Here is a 27731-nt window from a genome sequence, read left to right as displayed (position 1 = left end):
CTAAACAAAACCAAAGTTTAGTTTGGAAACTAAACAAGTCAACCTTCATTAGCTGTATGGGTTGGCGTCAAAGACTTATGGCAGCAGGTGGTTATGTAAAGTAAAGAAAAAAATATTTTTTTATTTTATAAAAAATGCCCCCATATAGAATGGATAGAAAGTCTCGCTAGAATAAAAGCAGAGTTGCAAAGATATGGTTGGAGTAGTTTCGAAGAATTTTAAATATAGGAAGGGAAGACCCATAAAAGTCTATGACAAACTGGCTGGTCTTCGCTACGAAATGGATTGGAAACAGCACGTGCCAATTATCAAACAGACTAGAGAGGTTAGAAGAAGAACGTCTTATGGACATCGCTTTTCGATGTTAGTGAACCTCAAGTTGAAGGACACGACGGCTTTGCCAGATTCCCTCTACCCCTGGATGTAAAAATAACCGTCCTATCTCATTCTATAAGGGGGAAAGGCTTCTCAAAGTATACTTCCTTGGAACGCCCGTAACTTTTCCTGTAACGACGATAGACCCTTATTTGTCCGGACAAAGTTATACTATTTTGAGTGCTCTACAAAAAAGTCAACAGCGACGACTCTCAAAAACCGTTGTGTAAAAAGTTTTACCGTTGGACAAAAAGTATATATAGAAAACAAAAAACGTTTATAGTTCATTCAATATTTGAGATGGACGGTTTGCCAACGGTAACTATTAAATAAAATAAAAAAATAGAGGGGGTCTCCGTTGGAAAAACCGTTTATTTTAAACTTTTCTATGAGTAGTCCGAAAAAAAACAGTTTATTTTTCATAATGGAAGGAAGAAAAAGTGTCGCAAACAATTCGTCGACTACCTCTGCAGTTAAAGTTCCTACAACTTATGTCTCACCATTCTCAAAACCCTTACGACCCCTATAATACCAAAGCAACTTCCTCATACAATTCAGACAATTTTCCAACAATTTGAGTTCTTCTCTCAAAACACAACAGATACAGTTGTCCAAACAGCACCAGAATAAGTTTCACATAGTTCTACAATTCAAGACAAATTGTCCAACAATTTGAGTTCTTCTTCTCTCAAAACACAACAGAAACATCTGAAAACAGATTACACCAGCACCAGAACAAGTTTCACATAGTTCTACAAGTATGTTAACAAGAGCACAATTTCAAGATTTAATTTCTCTTGAACAATATTCGAGTAACGAAACACAAAAACGACGACTGTAACCTCTCGCTACCCGAATCCATTCAAAGAAAATACGCCATGAAAAGACTGAAATTGTTGTATAAACTTCTTAACAATTGGGGGTCGAAGACAACACAGATTATAGTGAAATGTTTAACAAAGTCATAGAATCTCTTAAACCAATTGAAAACGACATAAAAAAATCCCGGTGTTCTTGTAGACCTTTTCGCCTCAAAATTACCAGTTACAACTAATCTAATAGCAACACAAGCTATAGAGCAATTTATTTTATGTTTTCCCAAGCAATATAGACAACACCTGAGGGAAACAAGAATAGGAAAATTTCAATTGGTGTATCCTACAACATACAACTATTACGAAGAAGCAAGCAAATGAATATGGAGAACTCTCGTTCCATTTCACACTTTCAGTTCCTGAGGGAGAAGAAAAAGCAATCTATCATGTACAATCTCTTGCAGGATGTGAAGGAAAACCTCACATAATAACTACTGTTGCAATTGACAAACCTGCAAGAGTCGAAGACGATGTTTTGTTCGCGTCCATTGCTGGTTTTGGCATGGGAGAACCAATTCCAATTTCCCATTTCACAGAATACTCAGCACAACATTTTCAAAATGTAGAATTCGTGTTCTACGACCATCAAAAGTTCCTGCTAACAAAACCAAAGAAACAATTTGTCTCAATATTTGTTGCTGGTCATGTGGCTGACAAAGAGCCATCAGATACTGACTATGAAGAAGAGGAGGAGGAAGAAGAAAACGATAGCGATGTCGTTCTTATCGAATAAAAACTTTAATTTCTTACTATATAATTTTTTAGTTCTCCTCTAGGTTTTTTAGGGGCTAGAAGGGGCGCAGCCCCTGGAAGCCCCACTACCTTTTTTTTTTTTTTTTTTTTTTCAATACAAACAATCGAAGAAAATGCATTTTGGTCTTGTTTTAGTTTAGGCGATATTGGAATTTCATGACACTAATCCAAAAAAATGCTATCGTCTTGCCTACATCTCCAAAAATTGAATGGTTTACATCGAGTTTTTTTAAATAATGAGTTTAGCACTGAATAAAATTCATCAAAAATTCTAACTCATCCTGGAGGTGCATCTCATGCGCTTGTGCAGGATATGAATTCTGATTGAAGATATAATTTTGGAGAATCCGTCTAAACTATGTGACATGTACATAGAATGATTGAGAATATCCTAGCGATATCTATGGAAAAGAGTGTGGTCGGTCATTGATATTTCTCAAGAATCACATAAGATTCATAAAGTCCAAATTATAGTTTAAACTTGTATAAATAACATTAGTGATTTATTTTTCGATAATCTAAATCTATGATAAGTTATAATTTTAGTTGTTATATAGGCTAACAAAATAATATCTATAAACTTCATTAAAAATAAATTTATAAAATATTTTATATATCATGTAAAAATTTCTCATATATAAATATATGTAGTGTCTCTTTAACTGTACTTCATCATGTCAACAAAAAACTCAGATGAGGAACAAACTCAACAATCAACAACTGATTGTCGACAAAAGACTTGAAAGATTGTAACAAACAATCTTTTAAGTCTCTGTTCCTCATCTGAGGTACAATACCTTATCAAGTACCTCAGATGAGGAACAAAGTCTACAATCAACAACTGATTGTCGACAAAAGACTTGAAATATTGTAACAAACAATCTTCGAAGTCTTTGTTCCTCATCTGAGGTACGATACCTCATCAAGTACCTCAGATGAGGAACAAACTCAACAATCAACAACTGATTGTCGACTAATGTCTTCGAAGACTATCATAAGCAGTCTGTGAAGTCTTTGTTCCTCATCTGAGGTACAATACCTTATCAAGTACCTCAGATGAGGAACAAAGTCTACAATCAACAACTGATTGTCGACAAAAGACTTGAAATATTGTAACAAACAATCTTCGAAGTCTTTGTTCCTCATCTGAGGTACGATACCTCATCAAGTACCTCAGATGAGGAACAAACTCAACAATCAGATGTTGATTGTTGCCAAAAGACATGAAAGACTGTTTATTACAATCTTTCAAGTCTTTGTTCCTCATCTGAGGTACTTGATGAGGTATTGTACCTCAGATGAGGAACAGAGTCAACAATCAGATGTTGATTGTTGCCAAAAAACATGAAAGACTGTTTATTACAATCTTTCAAGTCTTTGTTCCTCATCTGAGGTACAATACCTTATCAAGTACCTCAGATGAGGAACAAACTCAACAATCAGCATCTGATTGTCATCCAAGAACACTAAAGATTGTTCTTAAGAGTCTCTAAAGTCTTTGTTCCTCATATAAGGTACAATACCTTATCAAATACCTCAGATGAGGAACAAAGTCTACAATCAACAACTGATTGTCGACAAAAGACTTGAAATATTGTAACAAACAATCTTCGAAGTCTTTGTTCCTCATCTGAGGTACGATACCTCATCAAGTACCTCAGATGAGGAACAAAGTCTACAATCAACATCTGATTGTCGACTAAAGTCTTTTTAAACTCCTTCAAGCAGCTATTAAAGTCTTTTTACCTCATCTGGATTATAATACCTCAACAAGTACACCAGATGAGGAACAAAAACTTCAATCAAATTGTAATTTGAAACTCTCTTGCATAACCTAATTTATTTCACATATATATTATATTATCACACAACATACATCATTGCTCAACAATCAAGATAATCATTAACTCATATTTTGATTCTCATATTTTGTGAATCTTAAAAATCTCTCAGATTTCAAATCCATCAACATATTAACATTGTATAGAAACTAAATTTTCATGCTTCAAACTCCTTTAACCCGAATGTTGAATTTTGTTCGAAATCTTTCTTATGCAATTTCGCATTAAATCTAACATTATGGTCTGAGAAGATAGACATCTTTAAATAATTTTTCTCGAATTTTTGGTGCTAGTCCCAGGTCGAAATTCGAAGTTTTGTCCGATCAAACTGAAAAAAAAGCTCACTTTTGGCGATGTAGGCAGGACGATAGGATTTTTTTGGATACATCTCGGAATTTCATCAACGCAAATCTCAAAAATTAACGAGTTTGCATTTCAAAACAGCGGTCTTACAACATTTGTTAATACAAAGAATTCACTCACAATCAGTATACTCAATTTTTTGTGCAAAATCTTTTTTATTCTTAAAATATACTGAATAAATTTACTGCAAAATATGATTTTGTCATGAAACAAAGAAATTAAATTTTATATATTTTCATTAGTTTATTTATTTTCCTTGTGGAGAAAATTTATTAAGAGAATGCCATTCTTGTGCATGAAAATTGGATCTTTCTGGTTGGGCCAATTTACTGCTTTAAATGATCAGTTCTTCATTGAAACTCAAAATCATTTTATGAATAATATAATTACCATCTGTTATATGTATGAAATATTGTGACATATATAATATGTTCTCATTCAAATTTATATTTATTAGGTAATATCAGAACAAATAAGCAAACTAAAACTGAAAATTATTTGATAAATAGGTTTATATCTGTTATGAGAAATCATACATCCTATTGCACATAAATAATACTCTCTAAAACTTATATTAGAAAAAGAAACTTTGACGACAGATGAATTATATTTACCTTCTTGAATATTGGAATCAAAAATATTGATTTGAGATATATCATCACAAATGAAAAGCAAAGCACCTTTTGGAATATAATTCCTCATGAAGACGCAACTATGGTATTCTGCCATTGCATTCATATTTGCTGATATTAATCCATCTGTTTTGGATGTCATTTTATTCCTACAGATTATGACTTGCTTTATTATATGATTTTTGATTCGAGAATCAAATACTCTGGATACAACTTTATTTTCAATAATCAGCATGTATGATAACTTGGCTGGTTCAGTATGATGCTCAGCATTAGAGTGGAAAGCATACGAATTTACATAATTTTTTGTGTAATTAAAATTTGAAACAATAGGTCGATAGGAAGCACAGACACAATAATGACCAAATTCGTTATTATTTCCTGAATCAGAGATATCAAATAATTTGCAAGTATATTTTATAGTAAAGCAATAAAAAGATTGGCCATGCTTATCTTTACCGGATGAACATGAAGAGGCTGAGCATTTGGCAAATATAGACGATGCATTGTTAACAAATACAGCACCTCCATGAGAAGTGGAATGACAATTAATAAAATTGCTTCTTTCAATTAGAGTCTTTGAGCCTGATGAAGTAAAGCAGCATGCACCTCCATTATTTTCTGTATGTCCAGTGCATGTGCAATCAAAAATATAGTAATTTCCACTTGTCGAAGGTTCATAATGAGAAGAAATTCGTTGTGGAGTTGCTACAGTACCATCTGTATAGTAAGAAGACCATCCTTTCTTAAAATATACACAATATTTTAGATTTCTAGTTCATTATTTGTTACAAAAATAATAATTAAAATAAGAGTGAGATTTCGTTGGAAAGAGTTCATATTTAAAATAAATAAAATGTATGTTCATTTCTCAAATGCGAATGTAAAAAATCCTAATAACGTGGGTGATTTTTCACACAGCCATAAGGATCAGACTTTTGAGAGTTTTACATGGTATTTGTCCGCAAATGCCATGTAAAGTTATCTCAAATATTTTAGGGAAACAATTATTGATATCCCATCAAGTGTCGCATACATGAGACACAGCTTGTTAAATATGCTACACTTGAGGGAATATATGTTCTTATTGTATATTAAAACCGTATACAGTTCATAGCCACATTTACACAAATAGATTCTCATATTAAAAATAGTTTTTATGGAAATTTTTATATATTTACATTAGGATGAAAACATATAGATATGAATTTGAAACAGGATTTTGGTAGTGAATCTGTTTGCATGTTATCAGTGAACATGATTTCATAGAGTTGATACTAAGACCACTAGAAACAACAATGTTATCAATATGTGAACGAGTCTTGTTCTGTATGTTAACACCGCAGTGAAGGTTGATGCATCCTGAGAATGCGTTTTGTTCGATCGTCTTCACACAGAGAGGTATGTTGATGTACTTAAGAGATGTGCATTCAGAGAATGCTGAGAAACCGATAGTTTCGATAGAGTTGTCTGGGATCATGATACCTTCAAGATGCTTGCATCCGAAGAATGCACTGGATGAGATACTCTTGACGTTCTGTGAGAAGCAGAAGAACTTGATCGAAGATGCAGGAGGGAAGTAGATAAGATTGCTTCGTTCTTTGTTGAAAAGTGCACCGTTGTCGACAACGAAGTGTTCGCTGTTATCACACTCGATAACACTAAGAGATGTGCATCCTCTGAAGATGAAGTTTCCGATATTACTAAGAAGACAACCTGATGGAATAGTGAAGACACGAAGAGATGTGCAACCTCGGAATGCATAGTCTGAGATACTGACTGTTGAGACTGGAACTGTGAATGTTTCGAGATTTGTGAACTCGAAACAGTTGGATTCGATGGACTCGATACCACTAGGAATGTTTTCGATACTTCGAAGTGTGTTGCATCCACTGAAAACATACTGGTTAAGAACACGCATATGACTATCTGGTGAAAATGTGATAGTTTCGATGTTCGTGTTCTGGAATACATTTGTCCCGATGAAAACGACTGTTGATGGAATGTTTATTTTATTAAGACTTGTGCATCCACTGAAACAAAACATATCAAGACTCAAAATTCCTTTTTTCAGTGTGACAGATGATAGAGAACTGCACCCATTGAATGCATACTGACTGATATTTGCACTCACATTAATATCAACAAAACTGATAGTTCTTAGAGAAATGCAGTTCTCAAAACAATTATCTGAGATCATACTCAAATTATCACCAAAGAAGATTGTTTGGAGCGAGTTACACCCTGAAAATGAGTTTTTACCAAATTTAGAAACTGTGAGAGGAATGTTGATACTTGACAGCTTGTCACATCCTGAAAATGCTCCATCATAAATATCAGTTAGTTGGCTTTCAGGTTCAAATTCTATTTTGTTAACGATTTTATTTGATTTAAATACATCATTATTTAATATTTGAACTGTAGATGGAATAATATAACTATCACTCTGATTCAAACACATGACAACTTTTGTTTTCGCTTTGTTGTAAACAATCATCTGATCATCAATCATAAAATCAGATTCTTCAGAGAATGTCAATTTTGTTGTGATTGGGAAACAAGATCCACCAAGATTTTTCAAGGTCGATGGAAGAACAACTTCTTTAAGATTTTTACAACCATCAAATGCATAAACACCAATTGTTGTTATTCCTGATGGAATGGTTATTGATGAAATGTTTGTTTGTCTAAAGCAATAATTTGAAATGACCTTCATTCCTTTTCCAATAACAAGAGAACTTAAAGATGAACAATCAAAAAAAGCCCCATCATTAATATTTGTCACAGTATCTGGAATTTCAATTGATTTAAGATTTGAACTAACAAATGCCCATTCACCAATTGATCGAAAATTATTGGAAAATTGAATTGATTCGATAATTGAATGAGCAAATGAACAAGCAGCTATTGATGTAACTTTTTCTGGTATAGTATAAGTTTTACTTTTATTTGCAGGAAATCGAACAAGTCGTGTTTGATCTTTATTGAATAAAGCTCCATCTGATACACTGTAACTTGGATTTAATGGATCAATAGAAAACTCTTTTAATGATAGTGATCCAACAAATGCATAATCACTAATAGAGGTAGCTGATTTTGGGAGAAAAAGTGTTTCAACAATTGCATCATTAAAAACGTTGGCGTTAAATTCTTTTAGATTGGATTCTACATTAATTATAACATTTTTTAGTTTGGAGCATGATTGAAAACATGATGATTCAAGTGAAGTAATTTCATTTGGAATAGAAATAGATGAGATTGACGTTGATTCAAAACAAAAAGGTGAGATTGCTTTCAGATGAGTTGGAAGAATTACATTTGTTAATGATTTGCATCCACTGAATGCATATGATCCGATTTTGGTTAAAAATTGACAGTTGCTGAAATCAACAGATGAGAGTTTTGTACATTGATAGAAAGCACAATCATTGATGTCTGAAAGACGAGATCCAATTGGGAAATTGATAGATAATAGAGTTTTCTGACTTCCTTTGAATGCAAAATCTTTGCATTCATTACCTGCATAAAGACCATATATTGTTTCACAACTCTGTTTCACATCAACATTAACACTATTTTCTGATGATGATAAAATTGTATTATCATTATTATATGTTTCTGGCGACGACATTTTAAATTAGTTCATCTATACAGTTTATATATAATATATTAAGTTTTAAAGCATACAATATTCATTATTATATGTTTCATCCATTTCACAAAATTAAATGAGCATCTTAATATTAATTTCGTTCAATAGGTGATACATCCACAATCAATTGTATATTTTGTCACTTTTTTAATTTCAATAAAACCGATTGTAAATTCAAAAATGGGATGGTTGATCATTGAAGACATATTTGGGAAGTAACTTTTTTCCCAAAAATAATTGCTCTTAGATTTTTCTCCCCTAAAATCTTTCAGATCAAAGGATATTCTCGAGTAGTCAATTGGGTTACTTTAAGATTTGAGTGATTAAATACCAAAGCACTAAAATATACTTCGATCGGGTTTTTACACATGGAAAGGCAGCGAGATTATTCCATCCTTAACGATAGAATTTCAAAAAAAAATTTACTCGCTATGGAAAATAAAATGAAACATAATGTATTTCAATTTATAAAAATAAAGAAGTCAACAGAAACATTTAAAATAGAATTTCTAACCTAAATGAATTTTATCATTATTGAATTAATCTAGAATGCAGATATAATTTCACCTTTTGTTTCAGAAACTAAATCTACGAGATGAGGATAAACAGATTTGAATCCTCTTTGGTCATCATCACTGAAGCAAACAAGATAAACATCAAGACCACTTTCGTGAATAAGTTCTCGATTTGCTTTGATTGATCGACAAATCAATTCTGGTGGATTGTTGAAATATCCAACACCAAGACATGTTAGAACAAGTTTATCACTTCCTTGCAGCATACGATATTTTATAGAGTTCTCAATGCCGCTCAATATACTTAGTTTATACTCTGTTTTAAGCAAATTTTCTAATGATGATATGACATTTTTGTTATTAATGTCACAATAATCTCCAAATGAATACGAAGAACAGAAGAGTTGGTTAACAAACTGATTTCGTTCACTATCTTTATATTCATGACCTTTAACTCTATCTGTTGTGATCTGAACTTTCTCATGAACACCAATTTGATAATTGTTTTCGTCACGAAAATCAAATTCGTTCAATTTAGAAATTTCTTCTTTTGTGTTCAAGAAAACTTTTCCTTTGATGACTTTTAAAGGGGTTCTAGACAATAAATTGATATCATGAGATAGTTGGCCTTTATGACCTTCATGGTCAACAAAATAATTTCTGTACAGCAAAGCACCAAAAGATGAAACAGAAAGAGTCGGTCCTTGTGTAAAATCAGTGGAATATCTCGAAATTCCTGACGAAGGAGACTCAAGATGTGAAGCAAACTCAAGACAATTGAAGTTCGATGCACATTGGAATGTTGATCCATTGAAATCTCGAAGGTTTTGCATCTTCATCACATCAACTAATTCCAGTTTCGTAGATTTAGTCCTGTTACCTCGAATAATGTTGAATCTTCCTTTCCCACGTGGTTTACAGTTAAATGATTTAATGTCTCTAATACTGAAATGACCGCAGCCGTATTTTTTACCGTTAATTTTAGATTCAACTTCCTGGAAATAGCCATCATCTTTCAATTTCATGTATTTATAAATATTATCGATCCTTTCGCTAAAACCAACATGGTGGAAAAACCAATCCTTTGCTTGATATGTTCGTAACATTAAAATTTTAAAAAGTGACATTTTCAATAAATTTTTAACAAATTCAAGAAAAAGTAATTTTCAAAGGTTTTTCTTTCTCTACTTTCTTTTCTTTTTCTGGCTTCTTTTCCTTTACAGGATTAGTTTTATTTGGTCGTACCTTATAGTTTAAGGGTAGGGTTGTTAGATTCCCGACGTTAGGTCGACAAAAAATTTGGAAATTTAATTTCCGAAATCGAAATTATATTAATGTTTTTAATATTCTTATATCAAAAGGATTAAAGTTCATTAAGAGAAAAACAATTCTTCTTCTTCAATCTATTGGCGCATTTATTTCTACACGCCAATAAGGAAGGGATGTAATAAACAGAAATTCATCAAAAGTGATAGCTCTCAATTTTTTGACATTTGTAAATTCTAAATTGAATGAGAAAAATGAAATAATACTAAGCATAATACAATATTCTAGATTTAATTATAATTAGGAAAAAGTTAGTTTTGAGAGTACTTTTCATAGGCATATAGAATGAAATCTTCTGAAAAATAATATCACATAAACTCATATTATTTTCTAATATATAACTATTTTATATAAAAATCAAATTCAATGATCTTAAAAGCGAAGGATAAACCTCAAAATTTACGAATATAATGAGTGGGAATATAATGCTTATCTATCATAAAACCATATGAAATATCAATTTTTGCTTTACGCCTAATTTTTGACGACAATTAGCAAAAAATGTTAAATGTTAACACTCAGTCCATTTGAATATGAAAAATAAAATTGACTTTGATTAAATGTTTTTATTTATCATGCAATTCTTCTTGCGACCAAAGATTTGAATAAAAGTTCAAAAAATAAGATAGCTTAAAAAATAATATACGGTAGTGTTTACTAATAGATGAATAGTATATAAATTCTATTAAAATGGATTTGATCCAAAAAAATATATAAAATTTGATCATAAATAAAATTGTTTTAAATTACTTCTTCATTTAAATTATAACAATTATTTTTGGTTTTATTTTTTTTGGATCAAATCCATTTTAATAGAATTTATATACTATTCATCTATTAGTAAACACTACCGTATATTATTTTTTAAGCTATCTTATTTTTTGAACTTTTATTCAAATCTTTGGTCGCAAGAAGAATTGCATGATAAATAAAAACATTTAATCAAAGTCAATTTTATTTTTCATATTCAAATGGACTGAGTGTTAACATTTAACATTTTTTGCTAATTGTCGTCAAAAATTAGGCGTAAAGCAAAAATTGATATTTCATATGGTTTTATGATAGATAAGCATTATATTCCCACTCATTATATTCGTAAATTTTGAGGTTTATCCTTCGCTTTTAAGATCATTGAATTTGATTTTTATATAAAATAGTTATATATTAGAAAATAATATGAGTTTATGTGATATTATTTTTCAGAAGATTTTGTGTTCTTCTTCAAAATTTTATTTTTTTATTAAAAAGAATCTTTACAAAATATACATTTACTTTAATTAATATTTAAAAACGTGCTCTATCAAAAGTTCCAAAAATTCAATATTTTAGCTTTTCTGGGGTGTCACTTTTGATGAATTTCTGTTTACAACAGGGAAAATTATAAGACACCATGGTGTCTTCAAAACGCTAATTTTTGATATTTTTAACAACCCTATTTAAGGGTGCACACGAGAGGATCATGTAAACTTCAGAATTTAGAACCTTATTTTTAGGCATTATCTTGGCTACCTATTTAGGCTCGAAAAGCAAAAAATATCAAAAAATACAACTTGACTCCATTCTGACCCTTTCATGGAGGTAGTTTTTATCCGCTAGTATTTTCCCTTTGAATCTCTTTACAATTCGAAATCAAATTCAAACCTCAGTAGAAGAAAGGAAGAATCGACTTACTACAGTTGTAATACAAATAAATACATATATTTAATTATTTTTATTTACATAATAATTTTTTGAAGCTCATATTCCAACAAATTTTTAAATAAAAACATTAAAATGTTGAAAATGTTCATATATTTTAATAGGGTTTTGGCACTTTATTGAGGAATTACTACATACATAGTCGAACTGAACTTGATATTTTGGCGTCAAAAATTTTCTCACTGGGTTTTCGTCTATCAATCCCAGCTCATTATATACGCAACCAATCAAAAATCTGATATGGGAGTCCAAGGCTAACTTTTTGTTGTCTACCTAATAAAAGAGGAAGCAGCATTAGTGAGAATAATCGCAAATATTCAATTTAAATTATCTTTTTATTCTTAATTTAAAGTGACAAAAAGAATAAAAAACCTATTCTAAGGCATGTTGTTATGTAAATGAGACTAGACATCATATTTTATGTTATGAAAAAAAATATTTAGAATTTTAGAACAAAATAAATAGAAAAAATAGCATAACTTATGGATGTGCGTATATTAAATTTAATAAATTAAGAGAAATTATTTTTGGCGCCAAAATTATTCGTTAACTCTCAAATTTTTCTGAGTCAATAAGCCGCCAAAAAAGTGTCATTTCTTTATAGGAAAGGAAACCTATTTGACGAACAATCCGGACACTAGTGCCTCAGCGAATTTCCCCAAACCCACCAATCCCCTCCCTGCTGTTGTGCACCATCGATGGAAAGTAAGTCATCAATAGTCTCTTTTCCTTGGACTTGAAATGTAAATCTCGGACGAAAGTAAGTCTGACTTGAAATGTAAGTTTCGGACGAAAGTAAGTCTGACTTGAAATGTAAGTCTCGGACGAAAGTAAGTCTGACTTGAAATGTAAGTTTCGGACGAAAGTAAGTCTGACTTGAAATGTAAGTCTGACTTGAGTTAGTATACATATCAAGGGTACGGAGGCACTGCGTTCCACCTTACCCTTGATATGTGAATTTGATACTTTACAAAACCGTTAACGTATATTTTGCAACACAAACGACAACACTAACTTAACCTTAAATATTTACAAAGCCACCAACCACTTCACCTCACTAATGTAAAAAAATAAACGTTCTCACTTACAAAAGTATTGCAACTCCTCCCATTGCTGTGCTTCATATAACAGCTCATAATCTTCTGACTCACTTTCTTCTTCATATAGGTCAAAATCACTGTCATAGTTTATACCTGTAAGTTTTGACAAAGCTAATGAAACACGCTTACCGTTTGTATCATATGCTTGTATAAACTTTCCATTCTTCATTCCTTCATAAACGCTCAAACTAACTTTACCCTTTCTCCCTCGTATCTGATAGAATGTATTTTCACGAGGAACGAAGAACAAGTTCTTGAACTCATGACCGTTGTAGTTTGTTATCTCAATAGTTTTCGTCATTACATCCAAAATAAAAATAAAATATAAAAATAAAATATAAAAAATAGTTAGTATACATATAATGTGTACTGAGGCACTGCGTTCCACCTTATCCTTGATATGTGAATTTGATACTTTACAAAACCGCTAACATATATTTTACAACACAAACGACAACACTAACTTAACCTTAAATATTTACAAAACCACCAACCACTTCACCTCACTAACGTTTTCACAAACGACTTCACTAATGAAAAAATAAACGTTCTCATTTACAAATGTATTGCAACTCCTCCCATTGCTGTGCTTCACACAATACTTCATATTCTTCAGTATCGCTGCTGTCACTCCAATCGTCAGAGTCAAAGTCACTGTCAAAATAAATGTTAGTAAGTTTTGACAAAGCTAATGAAACACGCTTACCGTTTGTATCATATGCTTGTATAAACTTTCCATTCTTCATTCCTTCATAAACGCTCAAACTAACTTTACCCTTTCTCCCTCGTATCTGATAGAATGTATTTTCACGAGGAACGAAGAACAAGTTCTTGAACTCATGACCGTTGTAGTTTGTTATCTCAATAGTTTTCGTCATTACATCCAAAATAAAAATAAAATATAAAAATAAAATATAAAAAATAGTTAGTATACATATAATGTGTACTGAGGCACTGCGTTCCACCTTATCCTTGATATGTGAATTTGATACTTTACAAAACCGCTAACATATATTTTACAACACAAACGACAACACTAACTTAACCTTAAATATTTACAAAACCACCAACCACTTCACCTCACTAACGTTTTCACAAACGACTTCACTAATGAAAAAATAAACGTTCTCATTTACAAATGTATTGCAACTCCTCCCATTGCTGTGCTTCACACAATACTTCATATTCTTCAGTATCGCTGCTGTCACTCCAATCGTCAGAGTCAAAGTCACTGTCAAAATAAATGTTAGTAAGTTTTGACAAAGCTAATGAAACACGCTTACCGTTTGTATCATATGCTTGTATAAACTTTCCATTCTTCATTCCTTCATAAACGCTCAAACTAACTTTACCCTTTCTCCCTCGTATCTGATAGAATGTATTTTCACGAGGAACGAAGAACAAGTTCTTGAACTCATGACCGTTGTAGTTTGTTATCTCAATAGTTTTCGTCATTTATATAAAAATAAAATAAAAAATAAACTTAAAAATTAATGATATCACCACCCTCACACGTATGAAAACATAGCACAAAAATAAATTTAGGGTAGATGGTTAGATCTAACCCGATTTCTAACCTCTTTTCTACCCTGTTCAATTCATTGCTTTATAACTCTCTTCCTTTCTCCAACTCTTCTAACTTCTTCTTAAGTTCAGCAATGTTGTCCTCATGAAGTTTAATCTTTCTCAAAATTCCTTCTCTATCTAATGGTTGCTTTATCTTTCTAAACTGAACTCTACCATCCTTCATAGTATGAATGTAAAAACCTTCTGGAATAGTTCCTGATTTAATGTATTCTACCAAAAACTTTTGTTTCATTGCTTCAGTGACTTTATTTGTCATTTCAATCAAATAAAAATTTTAATATTAAATAAAAATAACGTTATTTTTTCAGTAAGGAAACGCAGGAGTTTTACGATTTATTTGAGGAGTAGGTTCTGGTTTAAATGTTGGAGTCGGTTTAGGAGTTGACTTTTGAACAGGAGTTTGTACTTCCATAGGTTCAGGAGTCATTGAAGGTTTTGCTTGTGAAGGCGTTGGTTTTGGCGAAGGTGTTGGAGTTTGTTTAACTTCAGCTACTTCAGTATTATTTACAACATTTGCTTTATTTCTTTTCAACATCATAACCTGCTGTAGCTAGCAAACCTAGTGGGAGACCATATCTTATATAAGGACTTGACCAAATGCTATTTTTGACAGGAGCTGGTGGAACACCTAACCTTGGTGAGACTGCTCTTTGCCATTGTGCAGCTCGTAAGAAATATTCAATAGGTGCTCCATAATCGTTTGGTAAAGTTTGTTTCATAGATGGTGAAGGTTCACGAGAGCTTGATGAAGAACTCATTTATAAGCTTTAAAAATAAACGTTCATCCTTTATTCCTCACTGTCGTCCGTAGCTAAGTTATAGTCATCTAATCTTATTATGGGAATGCCATTAGCACGCACCTGAATGGCAAAGCAACAATCCCTCATAAATCCAATAAGTGGCTTTGGTACATTTTCAGTTGCTAGTTCAATAGGTCCTTTAACAGACAATTTGTATGTTATTGGAGCAGTAGATGTTTGACCTTGCTGGAAGCAAAAGTCCACTTCTGTTGGAAAACCACATAAGAAATGTGTGTTGCCATAGCTATCCCATTTATGTTCCACACTACCATCATCCACCAATAACCTCATAACATCTTCATTAAATCCTATCATATCATTGTTTGTATTGCAGGCGTTCGCAACCATTTCATAAAATACAGGTCCATATGATTTTTCAGGTTCTGCAGGCATATTTCCATAAGCTCCCATGGAAAGCTGAAGATATTTAAACTTAGGGTTCTCAAAATTAACATAATAGTTGTCTTTCTTTCTAAATAGTGCCCAAATACTTTTAACATTAATAGGCGTATAAGCTGCTGTAAATGTTGCACTTGAACTATCTGTATTCTTTGAGAATGAACCGTCCATAGGAATCCAATCCATAACTTTAACAGGAAAACATAAAGCCTCGTTTGTATAATGTTGTACAAGTTCTGTATAAATGTTAGGGTCTAAAGAGAATGACTTTGGATGAATGAAACATTCATTAAAATCCATCTTTGTTCGAAATAGTTGCTGGGTTACAGTTGTAATAGTAACTGTTCCACTAGCTTCTACTGCCTTCGTTATCATAGTGAATGGTTCATTCCATGGAACAAATTTATTTGTCGGTGGATTTGAATCTGAAGCAAATGCAACTTTAAGAGTTGGATTGAAAGCAATGATATCATTTACAGATATAGATGTGCATTGTAAGGCGTCGCTACTGAACTTTACTTTAAGCTGAATGTTTCCTGCAAAAGCTGGAATAAATCGAATAGCTTCTAATGGAAGGAATCTTCTAACAGGAATTCTTAAACGAAGCTTAAAATCAAATGATTTTCCTGCTGTAATTGGACCACTAACAATTTGTCCTGTTCTGCATGTTCCCGAATGACTCCATACATCCTCATGTCGAGTCTTTGAGAAAACATCTACTTTCTTTATTTGTTCGGTAGTTTGTGAGTTTGAAGTTATATATGCTTCTTCTCTTGCGTTGTCTTGAGAATATACGATACGACCATTTGCCAGGATTTGATATCCAGCAACTGCATAGAAAGCGTCATCGAAACCAATCCAAAATCCTGGTGGGTTTGTTTTATTGGAACCTGAACCAATTTCTTTATCTACAATAAATTGACCTTCCATTTTATACGTAATGAATGTATTGTAAAGGTCCAACATATTTTCACCAGGAGGTGAGAGATTGAATGTTACCCATGTGTTATCTTTAGCAGTTCCAGGTTGTGATGGAATCTTTGCGTCAGAATATTTTCTATTAGTGTCACCAATTTGAACTGCATTGTCTATGATATCGAAATATGAGCGAATCTGATGAATATGCTCTGCTGGAGTAAATTCGTTTAGCTGTTCGTTCTGCATGTATTTACTTCAGATAAAAATATCTATTTACTTCATTATTCTCACTCTTCTTCTTGGCATTCGTGGTGGAAGTTGTTTCTTGACATTTTCAATGAACTGTACATTCTCTTTTGTCTCAACTTCTTTCACTGGCGGGTCAGGATTCTTTGACTCGGTTTGTTTTTCAATGAAATTCACGAACTTTGCAATAAGCTCTTGGTTCGTTATTGAAAGTACATCTGGCTTCTTTTCTTCTGGTTCTATTGGTGGCTCAGTTTGAACAGAAGGTTTTATATGGGCTTCGTGGACTTCACCCTTGCCATACACCTTAATGTTGTCGCTTTCTGCATTCGCTAATGGAACCTTTCTTTTTCTTACGTATATTTTACCATCTTTACTCTGACTTACGTAATAGAAAGGATGTTGTATTCCTCTTGCGTCATTTAATATAATAGACTCTCGCTCTGATTTTGACAAGCTCATTTTACATCGGTTAAAGTTTTAATTTTGTTTTTTATCTGCAGTTAAATGACTCAGACAAGCCCTACGGACAAGACCCAAGGGGTCATAGATGTTGAAGCATTGAAGAAAGAAATTCGTGAGCAAATTTTATCCGAACTGAAGGAACAAAAGCCAGAGAGACCAAAGAGAAAACTTAGTGAAAAACAACTTGCTGCATTAGCTGCTGGAAGACAAAAGAACCCAAGACTACTGGCGAAAAAAGCTAGAGAAGAAGCAAAAGCAAAAGCTAAAGAAGCTGAAGCAAAGAAAGAGTAAATGGTTTATTTTTATCCGAATTAAATGTATAGACAAATACCTTTATCTGTTGCGTTCAGTAGTGAAAACCCTGACGTCAAAATAAAGGGGAACAGAGTAACGTTTAAGTTTCCAACAGACTGGATTGTGAACATAAATGAAGAGAAGTACATTGGCATAACAAATATGTATATAACACGTGCTTTCAGAAAGGTTGACTTTATACTTCAAGTCGAGATAGAAAATGACGAACAGTCTTTAAGCGCCCAAAACATTCACATATACAAATACTTTAAAAACAGTACGACGTTAGAAGACTGTATAATTACATTTTACGAAAATTTTCAAAAGAAGTTTAACATTGAAGTACAAACTTTACAGCCTTTATGTGAGTTTCTTGCACAACTGAAAGAAGAAGGAATTGTAGAAAGATTAATAGCTTTTCATTACGAGTTTGTACCAAATGAAGATGGAACTCATGACTGTCAATTCATTGTATTCTCACCATTCAATGAAGTCGCTAAAGAGAAAGAAAATCCATTACGTATAAGATTTCAAATCTCTGAACCAAGTGATGATTTCAAAAATGTTTTCAATTATGATGCAATGCTTCCGAGGAAAAATGAATTTTCCGAAATTAGATTTCCAGGTATTTGGGATAGAAAGCAAGCTATATTATATTCAAACTTAAGTAAGGGAGTTGAAAATGTGTTCATTGGTCATACAAGAACTTCACCACTTCCTAACCCTAAATACTATAAATTAACTGGCTTCAATCGTGAGTTTTGGATAGACATGTTCTCCACTCATGACCATAAAGCACCAGTGTTCTTACCTCTAGACCATAAGGACTGTCTCTACATTGAAGTACAACTCTTAAACTCTACCATCGCAGTATTGTAAAATCTACGCTAGCTTTATTTTTATCACGAATTTGGAGAAATATTAAATGATATATAAGAGGTATGTGAAAAAGACCAATAATGGTCATCTGCCCATCCATCAATAGATTCAACAGAATCTGGAAGATTTATTATTTTTAAGGAAACGCAATTGTAAAAGCTCCCACTTTTTATTGATGTTATTTTTGGAGGGAAATGAAATGTCGATAGTTTTGGACAAGTACTAAAAACAGAACAATTTAGATATTGGAGTTTATCACATTGACGTAAGTCTGCTGTTTCAAGATTTGAGGAATAAAAACAAAACTTACAAATGCTTTCACATTTGCTAAACGTAGCAAATCGTAATGATGTAATATTTGTCCTACACTTATAAAATGGACTATTGACATCTTTATCTCCTCCTTGGATAACTTTGACACTTTGGAGGATTTCAACGTCACCACTTAAACTATCTGGACATCGAATAAGAACTGTTCTTGTATCATCGAGGTATTCAATACCTCTTTCATCAAATTTATTTGACGTCAACGACTATAAATCATGATTTTTTTGATAAAACTAACCTCAAAAAATAAATTCGGACCAAACCGTTGTCATTGTTTATTAAAACTAATATAAGTATCAACATATGAAATTGAAATTTGAGTATATAAAAATTAATATCTTATAATTTAGTTCCTTACATGATTATATGCAAACTTCGTTCAACGAAAAAATAGTTTGAATTACTTTTATATATAAATATGAATCAAAATCATGTAACAAGCAAATCATATTTTCCAGGAAAATAAAAAAATGAATACTCAATAGGATTTTTCTTGGCTGGAAGTTGTTTTTTTTTCATCTTAAACAGAAGCAAAACTTTATCTATCAACGCAATGGAATCACTTAATTTGAAAGGATTTTCCAAAATTATATCTTCAACAGCAAATCATATTCAGCCCAAGCATATAAGATGCACCTACATGATGAGTTAGAATTTTTGGGGTGTCTCATTTGTGTCTATCTCTTACTTGCGATGTAAACTTCTCAAAATTTGGAGATGTAGGCAAGACGATAAGAATTTTTTTGGGATTTGAATCATATGCATACTTAATTTTTTTTAATTTGAATATTTAATGCTTTAAAACTTAATATATTATATATAAACTGTATAGATGAACTAATTTAAAATGTCGTCGCCAGAAACATATAATAATGATAATACAATTTTATCATCATCAGAAAATAGTGTTAATGTTGATGTGAAACAGAGTTGTGAAACAATATATGGTCTTTATGCAGGAAAAGAGTGTAAAGATTTTGCATTCAAAGGAAGTCAAAATACATTATTATCTATCAACTTCCCAGAAGGTTCTCGTCTTTCAGACATCAATGATTGTGCTTTCTATCAATGCACAAAACTCTCATCTGTTGATTTCAACAACTGTGAATTTTTAACGAAAATCGGATCATATGCATTCAGTGGGTGCTCATCACTAACAAATGTAATTCTTCCAATTCATCTGAAATCAATTTCACCTTTTTGTTTTGAATCAACATCAATCTTATCTATTTCTATTCCAAATGAAGTCACTTCACTTGGATCATCCTGTTTTCAATATTGTTCAAAATTAAAAAACGTAATAATTGATGTTGAATCCAATCTAAAAGAAATTAACTCCAATGTTTTTAATTATGACATTGTAGAAACGCTTTTTATTCCAAAATCAACTTCATCTATTATTGGGTATGCATTTGTTCGATCAATTGCAATGAAAGAGTTTACTATTGATCCATCAAATCCAAGTTACAGTGTATCAGATGGAATTTTATTCAACAAAGCTCAAACATATCTTATTAGATTTCCTCCAAATAAAAGTAAAACTTATATTATACCTGAAAAAGTAATATCAATAGCTGCTTGTTCATTTGCAAATTCAATTATTGAATCTATTCAATTTTCGAGTGATTTTCGATCAATTGGTGCTTGGGCATTTGTAAGCTCAAATCTTAAATCAATTGAAATACCAGATACTGTAACAACTATTTTTGACGGGGCTTTTGGATCCTGCATTTATTTAAATTCTGTTGTAATTGGAAAAGGAGTTGCTTCAATTCCCACTCAATGTTTTCAATATACAAATATTTCATCAATAACAATTCCATCAGGAATAACAAAAATTGATAGTTATGCATTTTATGGCTGTAATAATCTTAAAGAAGTTGTTTTGCCATCGAGCTTGAAAAATCTTGGTGGTTCTTGCTTCCCAAGTAACACAAATTTGACATTCTCTGAAGGATCTGATTTTATTATTGATGATCAAATGATTGTTTATAACAAAGCAAAAACAAACATTGTAATGAGTCTGAATCAGAGTGATAGTTATATCATTCCATCAACTGTCGAGAAAATCAACATTGAAACATTTATTTCAAATCACAATTTGAAGACAGTCGAATTTGGATTAAACAGTAATTTATATGATATTGGTGACAAAGCATTCTTTGGATGCGACCAGCTTTCAAGTATCAATATTCCTCTCACAATTTCTAAACTTGGTAAATATTCATTCTCAGGATGTAACTCTCTTCAATCCATCTTCTTTGGCGATAATTTGAGTATGATTTCAGATAATTGTTTTGAGAACTGTATCTCTCTAAGAACTATTAGTTTTGTTGATATTAGTGTAAGTGCAAATATCAGTCAGTATGCATTCAGTGGATGTAGTTCTCTATCATCTGTCACACTGAAAAAAAGGAATTTTGAGTCTTGATATGTTTTGTTTCAGTGGATGCACAAGTCTTAATAAAATAAACATTCCATCGACAGTCGTTTTCATCGGAACGAACGCATTCCAGAACACGAACATCGAAACTATCACATTTTCACCAGATAGTCATATGCGTGTTCTTAACCAGTATGTTTTCAGTGGATGCAACACACTTCGAAATATCGAAAACATTCCAAGTGGTATCGAGTCCATCGAATCTAACTGTTTCGAGTTCACAAATCTCGAAACATTCACCGTTCCAGTCTGCACAGTCAGTATCTCAGACTATGCATTCCGAGGTTGCACATCTCTTCGTGTCTTCACTATTCCATCAGGTTGTCTTCTTAGTAATATCGGAAACTTCATCTTCAGAGGATGCACATCTCTTAGTGTTATCGAGTGTGATCACAGCGAACACTTCGTTGTCGACAACGGTGCACTTTTCAACAAAGAACGAAGCAATCTTATCTACTTCCCTCCTGCATCTTCGATCAAGTTCTTCTGCTTCTCACAGAACGTCAAGAGTATCTCATCCAGTGCATTCTTCGGATGCAAGCATCTTGAAGGTATCATGATCCCAGACAACTCTATCGAAACTATCGGTTTCTCAGCATTCTCTGAATGCACATCTCTGAAGTACATCAACATACCTCTCTGTGTGAAGACGATCGAACAAAACGCATTCTCAGGATGCATCAATCTTCACTGCGGTGTTAACATACAGAACAAGACTCGTTCATATATTGATAACATTGTTGTTTCTAGTGGTCTTAGTATCAACTCTATGAAATCATGTTCACTGATCACATGCAAACAAATTCACTACCAAAATCCTCTTTCAAATTCACATCTATATGTTTTCATTCTAATGTAAATATATATATATATAAATATAAAAATTAGCAATATGTAAGTCACTTTTGAATTTTTCAATGGGAGTCGAGACTCTCATTACTACCTCAAATCTCTCTCACTGAAAATGGAAAAGTTGCTAAACTTTTTATAAATACTAATTTTAATTTCAATGTCTCTGAGAAAAATAAATCACAATAATTGATTTTAAGGCCCCGGTCCCACCCTCTCAATTTTAAAAGTTTTAATATAGGGTGTCCAAAGGTGTGTTTAGCACAAACCTGAATACTGCGAATAGAAATAAACAAGTTACATATATATAAAGTTTATTTAAATATAATCACCATTGGATTCAATCACGCGTTCGCAGCGATCGATCCAGGCTTGAAAGACACGCTTTAAATCATCATGAGAAAATTGCTCAAATTGCTCTCTTACAAAATTTTCAAGATCATCTGGACTCGCGAATTCGCGTCCTTCAGCTCTCTTTTTTAGCGTGCCGAATAAATAAAAGTCAGAGGGTGCAATATCAGGTGAATAAATTGGTTTGGAACAACTTTGACATTGTTTTCCACAAGTAATTCATTACCTTATGACTTTTGTGAACTCTTGAATTATCAAAATGAATTGCAAACTTTTGTTTTTGTTGTTTGGATTTCTCAACTCATCAGAATTGATAATTTGAGTAAGAACATTGTCAATTAGATACTGAGCATTCATCGTATTAGGTTTTTGAAGAATATCAATTGCGATGATGCCATTCACACCCAAAAAACCGACAACATAATCATTGGTGTGTCAATTTTTTTCTTCGGAATGTTTGCGGATTTTCATCCTTCGGGATCCACATGATTTTGGCTTCTGTTGCATATTGAAACCAAGACTCGTCCCCTGTTACTAAAAAGCGAAACTTCTTGGATTGATACGCACCCAATATAGAGAGGAGCTCTTTCGAAGATTGGACTCTAGATTTTTTTTGAACTGAATTAAGTTGTGTGCGGAACCCAACGTGTATACGCTAGTTTGTAGTTCAAATAATTGTGCAGATAATAACTGACTGTTGTATGTGGTATCTTTGTCATCTCCTCTATCCTTCTGAGTGATGCTCTTGGGTCTTCATCTAGCGCTTGAAGAATTGCTTTGATTTTTCTTTGATCCGGCGATTTTTTGTCAATTTTTATGATGGGCGCTTTTTGTTCATGAAGTGATACATCCTAACATGATACGTTACAGTGGAATAGCTAGGAGCATCCATACCGAAGCATTTTACCAATGTCTCGTAGATTTTTTACAGTCTTTGCATTTTTTTTGCAAGAGCGAGGATGTTTTCTTTATGATTCATTTAAAAAAATGAAAAAATCCGCCAAAATTTCCCGCGAAACCGCCTCTTGTCTCAAAATTCATTTTATATCCCGGCATGGCGTCAAAATACAACTTACTCATCATATACATATATTCATATTTTTTATTATATATTTATAATCAGCATATATCTCCTTTAATAGTCTCATATAGAGCGCTGTGCTAAAAAACTCATATCTCAACAAATATGCAAGGTACAGCTGAATATCATCAATGTATTGTTATGAATAATATTATTCCAAAAACTGCGCTACTTTTCATTTGTGATGACCAATCAAGGATCAGCGTATTTGACTCAAAAATTCAGCCTGGATCTTTTATCAGTAATGTAGTAAAAATTTCTCTTGGTCATTTCGAAGAAAATCATATATGCGTTGTAGAATGCATGATTTCTTGTATCAATTATCAAAAATTCTTTAATAATATCCCTCTTCATTATATTTTCTTATAAATAAAAATGTTTGAGTTTCATTATCCATAATCAAATTTTTGAATTATTTTGAATTGTTGATTATGGTTAAATTTTTTACTACTTCAGATCTAACGAAAATAGAAAGAATATATGAAGGTGTGGTGATGCATATATGGAACAAATATGATTTTATCAAGGAATGAGTATGTTTGGATATTATAGCATCAGAATATTTTTATAGTATTTTTTCAGATGAACCATTTATACATTCATATCTAACATATTTTAAGTAAGAATATATGAAGTTGTGGTTAATTCAAAATTTTGATTATGGAACAAATATGATTTTATCAAGGAATGAGTATGTTTGGATATTTATATGATGTCTTTGAAAAATCAATAATTCAAAGTATTCTTATAAATAAAAATGTTTGAGTTTCATAAATTTTATTCTAGATTTTACAATTTTTATATATTTACATTAGGATGAAAACATATAGATGTGAATTTGAAAGAGGATTTTGGTAGTGAATTTGTTTGCATGTGATCAGTGAACATGATTTCATAGAGTTGATACTAAGACCACTAGAAACAACAATGTTATCAATATATGAACGAGTCTTGTTCTGTATGTTAACACCGCAGTGAAGGTTGATGCATCCTGAGAATGCGTTTTGTTCGATCGTCTTCACACAGAGAGGTATGTTGATGTACTTCAGAGATGTGCATTCAGAGAATGCTGAGAAACCGATAGTTTCGATAGAGTTGTCTGGGATCATGATACCTTCAAGATGCTTGCATCCGAAGAATGCACTGGATGAGATACTCTTGACGTTCTGTGAGAAGCAGAAGAACTTGATCGAAGATGCAGGAGGGAAGTAGATAAGATTGCTTCGTTCTTTGTTGAAAAGTGCACCGTTGTCGACAACGAAGTGTTCGCTGTGATCACACTCGATAACACTAAGAGATGTGCATCCTCTGAAGATGAAGTTTCCGATATTACTAAGAAGACAACCTGATGGAATAGTGAAGACACGAAGAGATGTGCAACCTCGGAATGCATAGTCTGAGATACTGACTGTGCAGACTGGAACGGTGAATGTTTCGAGATTTGTGAACTCGAAACAGTTAGATTCGATGGACTCGATACCACTTGGAATGTTTTCGATATTTCGAAGTGTGTTGCATCCACTGAAAACATACTGGTTAAGAACACGCATATGACTATCTGGTGAAAATGTGATAGTTTCGATGTTCGTGTTCTGGAATGCGTTCGTTCCGATGAAAACGACTGTCGATGGAATGTTTATTTTATTAAGACTTGTGCATCCACTGAAACAAAACATATCAAGACTCAAAATTCCTTTTTTCAGTGTGACAGATGATAGAGAACTACATCCACTGAATGCATACTGACTGATATTTGCACTTACACTAATATCAACAAAACTAATAGTTCTTAGAGAGATACAGTTCTCAAAACAATTATCTGAAATCATACTCAAATTATCGCCAAAAAAGACTGTTTGCAATAGCTTGCATCCATTGAATGAGTTTTTGCCAAATTTACAAACTGAGAGAGGAATGTTAATACTTGAAAGTTTCTCACATCCCGAAAATGCTCCTTCATAAATATCAGTCAATTGGCTTTCAGACTCAAATTCAATTTTGTTAACAATTTTATTTGATTTAAATACATCATTATTTAATATTTGAACTGTAGATGGAATAATATAACTATCACTCTGATTCAAACACATGACAGCTTTCGTTTTTGCTTTGTTGTAAACAATCATCTGATCATCAATAACAAAATCTGATCCTTCAGAGAATGTCAATTTTGTTGTGATTGGGAAACATGACCCTCCGAGGTTTTTCACACTTGATGGTAGAACAACCTCTTTAAGATTTTTACAACCATCAAATGCATATTTACCGATTGTTATTATTCCCAATGGAATTATGATTGACGAAATGTTTGTTCTTTGAAAACACTGAACAGGAATTGACCTAATTCCTTTTCCAATTACAACGGAGTTCAAATATTTGCGGTCTAAAAAAGCTCCGTCATAAATATTTATAACTGTATCTGGTATTATAATTGATTTAATATTAGAATCAACAAATGCCCATGCACCAATTGTTCGAAAATTACTCGAAAATTGAATAGATTCGATAATTGAATGAGCAAATGAAACGGCAGCAATTGATGTAACTTTTTCTGGTATAGTATATGAATTACTTTTATTAGCAGGAAATCTAATTAGATATGTTTGATCTTAGTTGAACAAAATTCCATCAGATACACTGTAACTTGGATTTGATGGATCGATAGTAAATTCTTTCAATGCAACACATAGGCTGAAAGCATATTCGTCAATATTAATTGTTGATTTTGGAATAAAGATTGTTTCAATCATTGCACCATTAAAAGATTTAACCCCAATTTCTTTCAGATTAGATTCAACATCAATTATAACATTTTTTAATTTTGAACAAGATTGAAAACATAGTGTTCCTAATGATGTGACTTCGTTTGGAATGCTGATAGATGAAATTAAAGTAAATTCAAAACAAAAAGGTGAAATTGATTTCAGATGAATTGGAAGAATTACATTTGTTAATGATGAGCATCCACTGAATGCATATGATCCAATTTTAGTTAAAAATTGACAGTTGCTGAAATCAACAGATGAGAGTTTTGTACATTGATAAAATGCGCAATCATTGATGTTTGAAAGACGAGATCCATCTGGGAAGTTGAAAGATAATAGAGTGTTCTGACTTCCTTTGAATGTAAAATCTTTGCACGCATTACCTGCATAAAGTCCATATATTGTTTCACAACTCTGTTTAAGATCAACATTAACACTATTTTCTGATGATGATAAAATTGTATTATCGTTATTATATGTTTCTGGCGTCGACATTTAATTAATTCATGAGCTTTACTAAATATTAAAAATTATGCTGTAAATAAATCAAGTATGGTATGAACTGATAAACTATTTTGGATTATATAAAGTTTATTGAAGCATCAAAGTGTTTTATATGTAGATAAAACTTTGATCTTTGTGAGGAAGAAATATTCTCAGTAATGTTTATTGGGTATTGCCTGATCTCTAGAATTAGATGGAAGTTCATAATGTAAAAATTAAATATTAATATCAAAAGTGACATAATTTCGATGTGACTTTTTCAATAAAGGTTTTAAGGAAAAATTTAAAGTATAATTAACTAATACTCAGAAACAAGTTAATATTGCCAAAAAATTTAAAGTCAATAGTTTACCAAATACTCTATGAATAAACAATAAACTTTATTTTCTAATTAAATTTTAAAGCATACAATACATAAAAAATTATTTATTGATTTGTTTTGATAAAGAATACAAAAATAAAAATGTTTGCTGTGAGTCTTCTTTAGTTTTGAAGTGGAGATTAACAGGATTTTCTCCAATAACGAGTTTAATCTCATTTTCTGCAAAAATTAAAGAAGAAATCTGTGAAATACTGTAGGAACTCGTTTCAAAGTTATTTTGATGAACAACAAAAATAAATCTAGGATCTAAACAAAGATATTTCTTTTCTTTCATTTCGATGAAAAAGAAAACTCTATCTGATGTCAATGTT

General features: G+C 32.1%; 13 protein-coding genes and 3 pseudogenes across 16 annotated transcripts, besides 5 other annotated features; 5 read left to right on the top strand and 11 right to left on the bottom strand.

The window, feature by feature from the left end:
* Positions 1 to 1324: 1324 nt before the first annotated feature.
* Positions 1325 to 1983, top strand: TVAGG3_0727210 (annotated as a pseudogene). The gene has a single exon. A coding segment is annotated over exon 1 (659 nt).
* A 4013-nt stretch (positions 1984 to 5996) lies between these two features.
* Positions 5997 to 8611, bottom strand: TVAGG3_0727200 (regulation of response to stimulus; the record flags this gene model as incomplete). The annotated part of the gene is made up of 1 exon (XM_001303560.2): positions 6017 to 8470. One exon carries the CDS (start codon positions 8468 to 8470, stop codon positions 6017 to 6019), a length of 2454 nt encoding a protein of 817 aa, XP_001303561.1.
* A 228-nt stretch (positions 8612 to 8839) lies between these two features.
* On the bottom strand, positions 8840 to 10096 carry TVAGG3_0727190 (uncharacterized protein; the record flags this gene model as incomplete). The annotated part of the gene is made up of 1 exon (XM_001303559.1): positions 9036 to 9272. The coding sequence occupies one exon, from the start codon at positions 9270 to 9272 to the stop codon at positions 9036 to 9038; it is 237 nt and encodes a 78-aa protein (XP_001303560.1).
* A 355-nt stretch (positions 10097 to 10451) lies between these two features.
* Positions 10452 to 10488: a mobile genetic element.
* A 1177-nt stretch (positions 10489 to 11665) lies between these two features.
* Positions 11666 to 11703: a mobile genetic element.
* Positions 11704 to 13053: 1350 nt separating this feature from the next.
* Positions 13054 to 18749: a mobile genetic element.
* TVAGG3_0727160 (uncharacterized protein) lies at positions 13111 to 13431 on the bottom strand (the record flags this gene model as incomplete). The annotated part of the gene is made up of 1 exon (XM_001303558.1): positions 13111 to 13431. One exon carries the CDS (start codon positions 13429 to 13431, stop codon positions 13111 to 13113), a length of 321 nt encoding a protein of 106 aa, XP_001303559.1.
* Positions 14259 to 14585, bottom strand: TVAGG3_0727150 (uncharacterized protein; the record flags this gene model as incomplete). The annotated part of the gene is made up of 1 exon (XM_001314427.2): positions 14259 to 14585. The coding sequence occupies one exon, from the start codon at positions 14583 to 14585 to the stop codon at positions 14259 to 14261; it is 327 nt and encodes a 108-aa protein (XP_001314447.2).
* TVAGG3_0727140 (uncharacterized protein) lies at positions 14737 to 14973 on the bottom strand (the record flags this gene model as incomplete). Its single annotated transcript, XM_001314426.2, has 1 exon — positions 14737 to 14973. The coding sequence occupies one exon, from the start codon at positions 14971 to 14973 to the stop codon at positions 14737 to 14739; it is 237 nt and encodes a 78-aa protein (XP_001314446.2).
* Positions 15025 to 15475, bottom strand: TVAGG3_0727130 (annotated as a pseudogene). Its single transcript has one exon. A coding segment is annotated over exon 1 (451 nt).
* Positions 16919 to 17089, bottom strand: TVAGG3_0727120 (uncharacterized protein; the record flags this gene model as incomplete). Its single annotated transcript, XM_051244365.1, has 1 exon — positions 16919 to 17089. A coding segment is annotated over one exon (171 nt), but the record flags the coding sequence as incomplete, so codon positions are not given.
* TVAGG3_0727110 (uncharacterized protein) lies at positions 17108 to 17542 on the bottom strand (the record flags this gene model as incomplete). The annotated part of the gene is made up of 1 exon (XM_001303556.1): positions 17108 to 17542. The coding sequence occupies one exon, from the start codon at positions 17540 to 17542 to the stop codon at positions 17108 to 17110; it is 435 nt and encodes a 144-aa protein (XP_001303557.1).
* On the top strand, positions 17588 to 17836 carry TVAGG3_0727100 (uncharacterized protein; the record flags this gene model as incomplete). The annotated part of the gene is made up of 1 exon (XM_001303555.1): positions 17588 to 17836. One exon carries the CDS (start codon positions 17588 to 17590, stop codon positions 17834 to 17836), a length of 249 nt encoding a protein of 82 aa, XP_001303556.1.
* TVAGG3_0727090 (uncharacterized protein) lies at positions 17861 to 18718 on the top strand (the record flags this gene model as incomplete). The annotated part of the gene is made up of 1 exon (XM_001303554.1): positions 17861 to 18718. The coding sequence occupies one exon, from the start codon at positions 17861 to 17863 to the stop codon at positions 18716 to 18718; it is 858 nt and encodes a 285-aa protein (XP_001303555.1).
* Positions 18750 to 19892: 1143 nt separating the features above from the next.
* Positions 19893 to 21476, top strand: TVAGG3_0727070 (regulation of response to stimulus; the record flags this gene model as incomplete). Its single annotated transcript, XM_001303553.1, has 1 exon — positions 19893 to 21476. The coding sequence occupies one exon, from the start codon at positions 19893 to 19895 to the stop codon at positions 21474 to 21476; it is 1584 nt and encodes a 527-aa protein (XP_001303554.1).
* Position 21477: 1 nt separating this feature from the next.
* TVAGG3_0727060 (regulation of response to stimulus) lies at positions 21478 to 22347 on the top strand (the record flags this gene model as incomplete). The annotated part of the gene is made up of 1 exon (XM_001303552.1): positions 21478 to 22347. One exon carries the CDS (start codon positions 21478 to 21480, stop codon positions 22345 to 22347), a length of 870 nt encoding a protein of 289 aa, XP_001303553.1.
* A 189-nt stretch (positions 22348 to 22536) lies between these two features.
* Positions 22537 to 22568: a mobile genetic element.
* A 7-nt stretch (positions 22569 to 22575) lies between these two features.
* Positions 22576 to 23854: a mobile genetic element.
* TVAGG3_0727040 lies at positions 22656 to 23777 on the bottom strand (annotated as a pseudogene). Its single transcript has one exon. A coding segment is annotated over exon 1 (1122 nt).
* Positions 23855 to 24575: 721 nt separating the features above from the next.
* TVAGG3_0727020 (regulation of response to stimulus) lies at positions 24576 to 25895 on the bottom strand (the record flags this gene model as incomplete). The annotated part of the gene is made up of 1 exon (XM_001303551.1): positions 24576 to 25895. The coding sequence occupies one exon, from the start codon at positions 25893 to 25895 to the stop codon at positions 24576 to 24578; it is 1320 nt and encodes a 439-aa protein (XP_001303552.1).
* Positions 25896 to 26378: 483 nt separating this feature from the next.
* TVAGG3_0727010 (regulation of response to stimulus) lies at positions 26379 to 27066 on the bottom strand (the record flags this gene model as incomplete). The annotated part of the gene is made up of 1 exon (XM_001303550.2): positions 26379 to 27029. One exon carries the CDS (start codon positions 27027 to 27029, stop codon positions 26379 to 26381), a length of 651 nt encoding a protein of 216 aa, XP_001303551.1.
* Positions 27067 to 27731: the final 665 nt, after the last annotated feature.

The sequence above is a fragment of the Trichomonas vaginalis genome, chromosome III (genome assembly GCF_026262505.1).
Source record: "Trichomonas vaginalis G3 chromosome III, whole genome shotgun sequence".
Lineage (NCBI taxonomy): Eukaryota > Parabasalia > Trichomonadida > Trichomonadidae > Trichomonas > Trichomonas vaginalis.
The sequence above is the reverse complement of the archived record's forward strand: the minus strand, read 5'-3'. Positions and strand labels throughout refer to the sequence as shown.